This window comes from Scomber japonicus, unplaced genomic scaffold (assembly GCF_027409825.1).
Source record: "Scomber japonicus isolate fScoJap1 unplaced genomic scaffold, fScoJap1.pri scaffold_506, whole genome shotgun sequence".
NCBI lineage: Eukaryota > Metazoa > Chordata > Actinopteri > Scombriformes > Scombridae > Scomber > Scomber japonicus.
This window is the reverse complement of record NW_026518560.1, coordinates 5,905-17,824: the sequence shown is the minus strand read 5'-3', so window position 1 is coordinate 17,824 and position 11,920 is coordinate 5,905. Positions and strand designations below refer to the sequence as shown.

Below are 11,920 nucleotides of genomic sequence, written 5' to 3'. Positions count from 1 at the left end.
CTGCATACTACATCACTCATAATACTGCAGTACTTTTACTGTAATACTGCATACTACATCACTATAATACTGCAGTACTTTTACTGTAATACTGCATACTACATCACTATAATACTGCAGTACTTTTACTGTAATACTGCATACTACATCACTATAATACTGCAGTACTTTTACTGTAATACTACATCACTATAATACTGCAGTACTTTTACTGTAATACTGCATACTACATCACTATAATACTGCAGTACTTTTACTGTAATACTGCATACTACATCACTATAATACTGCAGTACTTTTACTGTAATACTGCATACTACATCACTATAATACTGTAGTACTTTTACTGTAATACTGCATACTACATCACTATAATACTGCAGTACTTTTACTGTAATACTACATACTACATCACTATAATACTGCAGTACTTTTACTGTAATACTGCATACTACATCACTATAATACTGCAGTACTTTTACTGTAATACTGCATACTAAATCACTATAATACTGCAGTACTTTTACTTTGAAGGGTCTGAGCTACATTCTAGTGAGTTATAAACATGTATTAACTTTTTATTGGCTGATTATTGATTATTAAAAGGAGGATTATAGGTTATATTTTCCTTCACTGAATTTAAAGTTTCATCCAAACAAAGAAAGAAGAATAAAAACATGATTTGAATCAAACTTTATTGTTCCTGAAGCGTCGCAGCAGAACTGATGTCTGCTGTCGTGATGACCTCATCATGTTTCTACACGTTTAACACGTATGTTCACAGTTTGTCCGTAACCAGCTCCGACTGTCTCAGTAACTGAATGTGTGTGATGTCATCGTCTCTGTAACCATGGCAACAGGACAGTGACGAAGCGAGCGCTCTGCGTCGTCTCCGGTCGTCCGCTCACACTGACGTCTCCTCCTTCAGCTCCACCGTGACTTCCTGCACACAAAACACACGAAGAAGAAGACAGCGGGTCACACGGGCTCCACAGGAAGTGATGTCATCACGTCGTGAACAGAAAACACGAGGTCACGAACCTTCAACGGATCAGCTGACGTCTGATCAGCCTCCGCCTGCTGCAGCGCCGCTATTTCCTGTCGAACCTGAAAAACATGACATCATTACAACCATCATGACATCATCACGACATCATGGTGGTGACATCATTACGACATCATCACTTCATCATGGCTCTTGTGTGTCTGACCTGCTGCAGCTCTTCTTCCAGCTGTTGTCTCTGACTCTGCTCCGCCTGCAGCCGCACGCTCACCTGTTGCAGCTGAGAGCGCACCTGCAACACGTATGACCGTCTGATCATGTGACTGGCTCAACATGTGATCATGTGATCACGTGATCATCTGATCATGTGACCGTCTGAACATGTGATCATGTGACCGTCTGAACATGTGATCATGTGATCATGTGACCGTCTGAACATGTGATCATGTGAACATGTATGATGCAGCGTGTCTCACTGACCTGGGCGAGCTCCTCGCTGCAGCTCTGGCTGATGCTCGCCTCCTCCAGCTGTTTCTCCAGCTGAGCCTCCATCAGCATCAGCTGATCCTTCAGCTGACACACAAACACACGTCACACAGCCGCACAGTAAAACCACAGAAGAAGAAGAAGAAGAAGAAGCGGCGGCGAAGACAAACCTGCTGTGTGTTTTCTGTCTCTGTGTTCTTCGACTCGTCTTCCTCCTGCTGCTTCAGCTGATCCAGAACCTGCAGACACCACAACGCTGTCACTCCCTCTGTATGATCATATATAATATCTCTATATGATTACAGTATATATATATATATATATATATATATATATATATATATATATACATATATATATTTATATAATACAGTATCTCTATATGATAAATAGTATATATATATATATATATAGTATATCTGTATATTGTGTATATGATGTGAAACCTTCTGCTTCTCGTTCTCGGCGTCGCTCAGTTTGTTCTTCCAGACGTTTTCTTCTTCTTCTGAACGTTGTTTTAGCGCCTGAAGCTCCGCCTCCTGTCACACATATAATAAATGAGATGAAGCAGTTTGATGAGTTTGCGTTGATTAAGTTATTTTAAAGATCATCTCACCGTCTCCTGCAGCAGCTTCCTGCTCTGATCCAACTCCTCCCGTTGGTCCTCGGCCTCCTTCAGCCTCGCCTGCAGCTGATCACCAAAACACATCATCACATATCATCAACATCCTCTCCTCCTAAAATAATGTTCCTGAGGTCCTAAAAGTACTTCTGACTATTAAAGCTTCAGAGGCTCAACAAATAAACACTTTCAAAATATTACCAAAATGACTTCCTAAGAGTCTCTGGAAAGGTTCCAAACAAAGTTGACCAAAGATCTACCAAAATGTTCTAAATGAAACAGCAGCTTGTAAAAGGAGTTCCTACATTAGTATTGTCCTGGAGTCCAGCAGATGAAAGACAAAACCATACTTAAGAAGTTTCCTTAAAGGTTCCTACACTTCAACCTGTTGAGTGTTTCCTGTGAACATTTCTACATGTGAAGAATCTCAGAGTTCAGTGGGAAAGTGAAACTGTCCGTTCTCAGGTCTGTAAAGTGTTGGTTGTATTTCCCCGCTGTGACTCGAACAGCTGAGCGTGTTCTTACCTCAGAGTGAGACCTCTCCTCTTCAGTTTTACTCTCCTGAACTTTCTGGGTGAACACGTCGAGCCAGTCGCTCTGCAGAGGAAAAGCACTTACTGTTAACATCCTGCTGTCTGCTGGGCACTGAGTCATTACACTGAGTCACTACACTGAGTCACTATACTGAGTCACTATACTGAGTCATTATACTGAGTCACTACACTGAGTCACTACACTGAGTCACTACACTGAGTCACTATACTGAGTCATTATACTGAGTCACTACACTGAGTCACTACACTGAGTCACTATACTGAGTCATTATACTGAGTCACTATACTGAGTCACTATACTGAGTCATTATACTGAGTCACTACACTGAGTCACTATACTGAGTCACTACACTGAGTCATTATACTGAGTCACTACACTGAGTCACTATACTGAGTCACTACACTGAGTCACTACACTGAGTCACTATACTGAGTCACTACACTGAGTCACTACACTGAGTCACTATACTGAGTCACTACACTGAGTCACTATACTGAGTCACTACACTGAGTCACTATACTGAGTCACTATACTGAGTCACTATACTGAGTCACTATACTGAGTCACTACACTGAGTCATTATACTGAGTCACTATACTGAGTCACTACACTGAGTCATTATACTGAGTCACTACACTGAGTCACTATACTGAGTCATTACACTGAGTCACTATACTGAGTCACTACACTGAGTCATTACACTGAGTCATTATACTGAGTCATTATACTGAGTCATTACACTGAGTCACTACACTGAGTCATTACACTGAGTCACTATACTGAGTCATTACACTGAGTCACTATACTGAGTCATTACACTGAGTCACTACACTGAGTCATTATACTGAGTCACTATACTGAGTCATTATACTGAGTCATTATACTGAGTCATTACACTGAGTCACTATACTGAGTCACTATACTGAGTCATTACACTGAGTCACTACACTGAGTCACTATACTGAGTCACTACACTGAGTCACTACACTGAGTCACTACACTGAGTCATTATACTGAGTCACTACACTGATTCACTACACTGAGTCACTACACTGAGTCATTATACTGAGTCACTACACTGAGTCACTATACTGAGTCATTACACTGAGTCATTATACTGAATCATTACACTGAGTCACTATACTGAGTCATTATACTGAGTCACTACACTGAGTCACTACACTGAGTCATTACACTGAGTCATTACACTGAGTCACTATACTGAGTCACTATACTGAGTCACTACACTGAGTCACTACACTGAGTCATTATACTGAGTCATTACACTGAGTCACTACACTGAGTCATTATACTGAGTCATTATACTGAGTCACTATACTGAGTCACTACACTGAGTCACTACACTGAGTCACTACACTGAGTCATTACACTGAGTCACTACACTGAGTCACTATACTGAGTAATTACACTGAGTCACTACACTGAGTCATTATACTGAGTCACTACACTGAGTCACTATACTGAGTCACTATACTGAGTCACTATACTGAGTCACTACACTGAGTCACTATACTGAGTCATTATACTGAGTCATTACACTGAGTCACTACACTGAGTCACTATACTGAGTCATTATACTGAGTCACTATACTGAGTCACTACACTGAGTCACTACACTGAGTCACTACACTGAGTCACTATACTGAGTCACTACACTGAGTCACTACACTGAGTCACTATACTGAGTCACTACACTGAGTCATTACACTGAGTCATTACAGTGACAATAAAACTAAAACTAAGATTTCTCATCACAGAAAAATAATCTCAGGTCACTGGGACCATCCTTCAGTGCCTTGCTCACACACACACACACACACACACACACACACGACAGGAAACAGGAAACAGCTGACTGACCTGCTCCGCCTCCACAGAGACGGTTGGAAACAGAACCTGCAGCGACGCCTGGAAGTCTGAACGCAGAGACGCACATCTGGACTCAGCTTCAGTCTGAACACAGAAAACATTCATCGTCACGTTCTGCTCTCAGCTGTTTGACCTTTAATAAACTTTATCTCAGCCAATCACTGACCAGCGCTGCTTTAAGCCCCGCCTCCCGCTGCTCTGCTTCCTCCTGCAGCTGCTGGACAACCAAGAACAACATCAACCAAACTTATCAGCAACTGTTTCAAACTTCCAAACTTAATTAAACTGTAATGATGAGTTCCTGTTGGACTCACGTTGCCGTGGTTACGGGCCTGTTGCAGCTCCTCTCTGAGCTGCTGCAGTTCTTCCTCCAGACGCAGCAGCTGAGAGTCTTCCTCCAGACTGAAACACAACGACTCAAAGCTTCAGTAAGACTTTCAGAGATTTTATTTTCCTTTCCTGACGTTTAACAGTAAAGAAACTTTAACTTTAACTTTAACTGGACTCATTTTCACCTTTCGAACGGCTGATCGGACTCCGTCTCACTTCCTGAACCCTGCAGAGAAGAAATATAAAATGTGAGAAAGTTTATTTGAAGTGATTCTGCTTCATTTTCCACAGAGGCTGTTTGTGGTGTGTTCAAGAACAATCTGACATCTGAGTCTCAGCTGCTGATCGTTACCTGGCCTGCAGGTAAATATGATCATTTTAATGTTTAGTGAATTTAAACGTACGTCTTTCTGCGTCTGATCTTCTGCTGCTGCTTCGCCAGCTTCCTCCAGTCTGAGAACAGGAAGAGAAGAAAAAACATGAAGTCTGTTTTTAGTTTCCTCGTCATCATCACATGACCCACGACACTATCGACGTTATCGTACAGTAACGTATTTATCAACACTTGAGCTTCTTCTCGTCTGATTCAGCTGCTTCCTGTTTCTCACCTCTGTGATGTCATCAGCTGTAGCTCCGTCCTCAGCTGGCTAAGCTCCGCCTCCAGAGTGCTGACTTGTTCTTCTCTGCGTTGCACGCTAGCGGAGACACACAGGAAGTCAGTCCGACACACATTTAGACTCACGTTACGGTTTTAATATAATAATAAAAACGTTCGTACTCGTTCTTCAGCTGCTCCGCTTCAGACGAGTTCTCCACCTGCAGACAAACGCTAACGGTTAGCTTCAGATCAAAACGTCTCACTGACCCATATATACTATATTTTATTTTGAAAACAGGAAATGCCGCCTTCTTTGATTAAACTCTACCTGAAGCTTTAACAGATGTGACAACATGTTTCTATTCAGTTTCATGTTAGCGTTACCTGGGCGGCTGCCTGGCTCTCCAGCTGAGCCTTCAGCTCCTGCACCTCAGTCTCTCTGGACGCTAGCGCCCCCTGCAGCTCTGAGGAGCAAACAGACCATAATATTCATCTCTATGATGCATGTTTAAAGTCAGTATTATTCAGTGTTAGTTAGCATCGCTGAAACCAGGAGTTCAGACATTTATTAATACGTACATATTTACATTACATCATTGATACAAAACCAGCCGTTAGCCGCATGCTAACATGCTAAAGTGCTAACAGGAACACTGACCGCTAACAGCTGCGACTTCCTGCTGCGACGCTTTCAGCTCCAGACTCACTTCCTGTAGCTGCTGCTGCAGAGCGCGCTCGGTGTCGGCGTGGACCAGCTGCAGACACACACACACACACGGGTCACTTCCTGTTTACAGCTGATTGGTGGTTGTCATAGAAACAGTTGAGCTACTCACCTGGACCCGGGCCAGCTCCTTCTCAGCGGCGGCCATCTTGGCCTCCAGACCGGTCCGGCGTTCCTCATCGGTCCGCTGAGCATCGGAGCGCTCCGACAGTTCCCGACCCAGACGGACGCAGTCCTGCCGCAGACGGGCCAGCTCAGCGTTCTGCCTGTGGGGGGGGGGGCAACCAATATGATGTCAGCAGAGGGTCGGGGGGAGGGGGGGGGTTCTGGGTTCGTCAGGGAACTGGCGGGTTACCTGCTCTCCGCCTGGCTGGTCGCCTGGTTCAAGGCGTCGCGAAGGATCGAGTTCTCCTGCTGCAGGCGAGCCAGCTGGGCGTTGGGTCCGTTCTCCAGCTGCTCCTGAAGACCCTCGATCTGCCCGAGGTTAAAGAACACAGAAACACAGTTTGTTCTAACTCTTCCTACAGTCGTACTTTAGTCAGAGAACATAAAACAGAACGTCCTGGACCGGCTGCGGGTTAAACAGAACCGAACCTTCTTGTTGAGCTGCTGGGTTTGGTTCTGGTGTTCCTGGTCAGCGGTCTTCATGCCGGCCCGCAAGGCGTCGACTTCCTGACCGCGAGCGCCGAGCTCCGCCTTCAGACGCGACTCCACAGACGCCAGCTTGGACTTCTCAGCACCGAGTTCCTGAAGAACAGAAACGGATCATATTTAGAGGAACTTCATGGTTTATCTGAACTAATGAACCGATCCGGTCTGGGTTCACCTTGCTGAGCTCCCGGAGGCGAGTCTTGGCGGCGGCGGCGGCGTCCTGCTGAGCCGTCAGCTGCTTGTCTTTGTCCTCCAGCTGCTTCTTCAGAGAGGACAGCGGGTCTCCTCTCTGAGAGGCCTGAAACACAGGGCAGCGTTTACACCTCATACACTCTGAGCTGCTACGCTGGATTATTATAATCCTTTAATATCACATTACTATAATCTGTTAATACCAGATTACTATTAATCCATCATCACATTATCATCGGATTATTATAATCCATTATATTCAGGCAGCTCATAGAACCTTATGAACCTACTAGAACACTGTGCTCCCAGCTCGTAGAACCTTATGAACCTACTAGAACACTGCGCTCCCAGCTCATAGAACCTTATGAACCTACTAGAACACTGCGCTCCCAGCTCATAGAACCTTATGAACCTACTAGAACACTGCGCTCCCAGCTCATAGAACCTTATGAACCTACTAGAACACTATTGACTGATTGATTGATCTACCAGCTGCCAGGTGTCGCCGGTCTTCTTCTTCAGTTTGTTTGTCTCGTCTTCGTTGAGCGTTGCCTTGGAGACGGTGGTAATCAGCTCGCTCTGCGGCAGCGACGCTACGGGACAGAAATAAATGTTTTAACGAAGTTTTATTGACGATGTCGGAGAACGTTTAACGGTTCCTGGCGGTCGCTCACCTGTCTCGGGTTTGTTTTTGGGTTTCTTCTTCTTGGTCGAGGTTTCTTTGGGTTCTTCAGTTTTGGCGGCGGCCGGTTGTTCGGTGACATCCATCACCGGGGCGACGGCCATCACCGGGGCAACGTCCATCACCGGGGCAACGGCCATGACCAGAACCTCCTTAGCAGCCATGACGGCAGCTGGCTCCACCTTGGCTGACTTCTTCTTCTTCTTCCCCTTCGGTGAGGCGGCTGCAGGAGGCTCGGCGGCGGTGCGTTCAGGTGCCGGTTCAGGTGCTGGTTCAGGTGCCAATTCAGGTGCCGGTTCAGGTGCCAATTCAGGTGCCAATTCAGGTGCCAGTTCAGGTGCCGGTTCAGGCTCTGCGGCAGGTTCAGGGTCAGATTCGGGCTCGGTGCAGGTCACCACCACCGGCTCCTCGCCCCCGTCGCTGCCGGGCTCGGAGGTCTGCCGCTCCTCCTTCCTCTTGGCTTTGTTCTTCTTCTCTGTCGTCTTGTCCTTCTTCTTCTTGTCTCCCCTGGCCGGCGCCGCCTGGTCGAGCCGGCGCCGCTGCTTGGCGAGCGCCTCCTCGTACGACGTCTCCTTCATGGACAGCGTGGAGACGAGGACGATGGCCACCGCCGAGACGACCATGAAGCCTCCGAAGACCAGGAAGCCGAGAGTTTGAGGGTCGTCCATGACTGCTGAGAGGAAATAAAACTTCAGATTAATAATTATTCAGCATTTTGAGACGTTTCTCTTCTTTTTGTTCTTTAACCTTCCTGTCGTCCTCGCGGGTCAAATTGACCCCGTCTGTTTTCACTGTTCCTTCTTTCCTCTCTTCCTTCCTTCCTTCCTTCCTTTCCTTCCTTCTGTCTGTTCTTCCTCCATCCCCCTTTCTTCCTTCCTTCTGTACTTCTTTCCTTCCCTCCTCCCTTCCTCTTTTCCTTTCTCCCTCCTTCTCTCCTTCCTTCTTTCCTCCCTTCCTTCCTTTCCTCCCTCCTTTCATTCCTTCCTCCATCCCTCTCTCTTTCTTTCCTTCCCCTCTCTTTCCTCCCTTCCTTCTTTCCTTCCTCCATCCCCCTTTCTTCCTTCCTTCTGTCCTTCTTTCCTTCCTTCCTCCCTTCCTTCCATCCTTTCTCCCTCCCTCCCTCCTACCTTCCTTCCTTCTTTCCTCCATCCTTCCTCCCTCTTTCTCTCTTTCTTTCCTTCCCCTCCCTTTCATCCCTTCCTTCTTTCTTTCCTCCCTTTCTTCCTTCCTCCCTTCCCTCTTTCCTTCCCCCCTCCTTTTCATCCTTCTTCCTCCCTTCCTTCCTCCCTCCTTTCCTTCCTTCCTCCCTTCCTTCCTCCCTCCTTTCCTTCCTTCCTTGACTCGAGGACAACAGGAGAGTTCCCTGAGCGGCCTGCTGGGGGCGCTGTCTGCACCACAGCCTGAGTGGAGCCGAGCGTCTTTGTGTCTCACTGATTGATTTTTGCGTTGGTTGTTTATCTGCTGAGTGGAGGTCAAAGTTCAGCGTGTGTGTGTTCAGCAGCTTCATTCATTAAAGATTCACTCAGTAAAGACTCTGATAGTGAAGGGTTAGGGTCTTTCTTCTTCTCTTCTTCTCTTCTTTGATCACTTTAAACCAGGTTTTTTTTTAAGGTTTTAGTGAAATGTGAAATAAATATAATCCACTTTTACAACACTGTTTTTTTTAATACAAATGTTTTTAGGAGAAAAAAAATGTAGAAATCATTTTAACATTATTTAAATTTAAAGGGTTAAAATGTGAAAATAAAAGTATGAATAACTTCACACATTCTGTTTTTGTGGACCCAGCATCAAATTTCTGCTTTTAATCCATTTAGAGAGAATATATTAGAGGATTATGGTAAAAATGTCTAAGTGGTGTAACCATAAAAACTTTGGAAGGGAGGGAGGAAGGAAGGAAGGAAGGAAGGAAGGAAGGAAAAAAGGAAGAAAGGAAGGAGAGATGGAAGGAAGGAAGGAAGGAAGGACAGTGGGCCGGATTGGACCCCTTGGCGGGCCAGTTCTGGTCCACAGGCGGCATGTTTGACACCCCTGGGTTACACCATTTGACATTTTGTGGTTACACCATTTGACATGTTCAGGAGCATTCAGTCTTTTGGTATAAAATGGTTTAAATGTGATTTCAAATCTCTCTTATTGATCTTTTTTTAATATATTGATTATATTGAACTGGTCGTAACGTCCATGATGTCTTGCTGCGGAGTTCAGTCTGAATTTAGTCCCTCCCTTCCTCCCTTCCTTCCTTACTTACTTCCTTCCTTCCTTCTATCCTTCCTTCCTCCCTCCCTCCTTTCTTTCTTTCCTTCCTTCCTTCCTTCTGTTCCTTCTTCCTCCCTTCCTTCCTTCCTCCCTTCTTTCTTTCCTTCCTTCCCTCCTTTCCTTCCCCCCTTCTTTCCCTCCTTCCTTCCTCCCTTCTTTCTTTCTTTCCTTCCTTCCTCCCTTCTGTCCTTCCTTCTTCCTCCCTTCCTTCACTCCTTCCTTCCTCCCTTCCTCCCTTCTTTCTTTCCTTCCTTCCTCCCTTCTTTCTTTCTTTCCTTCCTCCCTTCCTCCTTCCTTCCTTCCTTCCTTGACTCAAGGAGGGATAAAACCAACACAAATACTAAATGTACATTTTAACAAACCTGATGCTGCTTTTAAATCTAGTTTAACTTTTAACTTCTTTATTAAAAACAACATTTAACCAACTAAAAGATGAACTGAGTAATAAATAAATGATTAAATGATCATTTCATTAATAAAGCTGGTTTAGTTTCCTGCAGTGTCAGATATTATTATTTATTATAAGTTTATAATCTTCTGTTCGGCATCTTCAACAGTAACATGACTCATTGGTTTAAAATAAAGTTATTTAAATAAAGAAAAGTAAAAATATCTTTAAACATTAAAACGTTTTAAAATATTTAAATAAATGTGTGTGACAGTTACACACACACATACACACATTCAAATATGCACACGCACACACACAACTACACATACATGTACTAAAACACACATACACCTACACATGCACATACACACATTCAAATACGCACACACACACTCACACACCTACACATACATACAAAATACACACACACAAACACTCACACATACACACACATACACAAAACACACATACATGTACTAAAACACACACACCTACACACACAGACAGACTTTCCAGCCTTGTGAGGACTCCATTAACACATTAATAATTTCTTCACACTAAACTTTAATCATTAAAACTTAAAGTTTAAACTTGATGTTAAAGTCTGACTTGAGATCAAAGAGTAAAGTTTAAAGTGAGAGTGAACATAATGTCCTCTCAGCGCGTGCACAGAGTCCCCATAAACCTGTTTCAACCCAAACTGGTCCCCAAACACACCAACACGCACACGTCATCTCTACTATAACCTCTCTTTACATTAAACCCGTGACGTCATCCTCTCTTTAAACGTCTGCAGCAACTTTTTCTTCTGATTCTGTTAAAAACAAACACTTTGGGTTTTTTTCTGCTTCAGATTTTCACATCCTGACTAAATAAATGAATAAAAGCAAACTGGCTTCTAGTTTCTGATGTTTCAATAACTTAAATGATTTAATGATTAAAGGTTAAAATGTTCTGTTTCATTTAAAGCTCTTCTCTTATTTCTTCTTTTCTTTTCTCAGATAATAAAACTCATATTTTACCTTCAGGTCCGCGAGCAGCTGAGCCTCAGTCGCGTGGCACTTTCTCCGACCTGGACCGCAAGCCCCGCCCCCCGCCGGCAGCGCCGCTCCTCATTGGTCGGAGGTGACGTCACTCACAGACATTTAACTCAAGCTGATTGGAGGGGGGCGGGAGGACAAACAGCGCGAGCTCCTCCAGTGGCCTCATGGGAAATGAAGTCCTAAAAAAAATACTATTATAAAAACAATGTTTACATTTATACAGTTTATACTTTTACAAGAAGAACAGGAAGTAATTTATACTTAGTGTGTGTGTGTGTGTGTGTGTGTGTGTGTGTGTGTGTGTGTGTGTGTGTAAGTGTTGTGTGTGTATGTGTTGTGTGTATGTGTACGTGTGTGTGTGTGTGTGTGTATGTGTTGTGTGTAGGTGTGTATGTGTGTGTATTTGTGTGTGTAAGTGTGTGTGTGTGTGTGTGTGTGTGTGTGTGTGTGTGTGTGTGTGTATGTGTATGTGTACGTGTTGTGTATGTGTGTGT

General features: G+C 44.4%; 1 protein-coding gene across 2 annotated transcripts; it reads right to left on the bottom strand.

Annotated features, from left to right (window-relative positions):
- Positions 1-678: 678 nt before the first annotated feature.
- Positions 679-11,484, bottom strand: LOC128354734 (ribosome-binding protein 1-like). Of its 2 annotated transcripts, none has more exons than XM_053314905.1 (24): positions 11,406-11,484; positions 7,726-8,406; positions 7,541-7,644; positions 7,035-7,157; positions 6,803-6,955; positions 6,564-6,682; positions 6,321-6,474; positions 6,143-6,239; positions 5,869-5,948; positions 5,665-5,702; positions 5,495-5,581; positions 5,291-5,339; positions 5,072-5,112; positions 4,871-4,958; positions 4,723-4,773; positions 4,548-4,640; positions 2,637-2,708; positions 2,106-2,180; positions 1,936-2,028; positions 1,660-1,728; positions 1,484-1,576; positions 1,212-1,295; positions 1,042-1,107; positions 679-943 (listed from the first exon to the last, which is right to left on the bottom strand). In XM_053314905.1, the coding sequence occupies exons 2-24, from the start codon at positions 8,399-8,401 to the stop codon at positions 905-907; spliced, it is 2,544 nt and encodes an 847-aa protein (XP_053170880.1). In that variant the 5' UTR covers positions 8,402-8,406; positions 11,406-11,484; the 3' UTR covers positions 679-904. The 2 variants fall into 2 exon arrangements, with proteins under 2 accessions (XP_053170880.1, XP_053170881.1); XM_053314906.1 differs by having other exon boundaries at positions 7,726-8,403; positions 11,406-11,477.
- Positions 11,485-11,920: the final 436 nt, after the last annotated feature.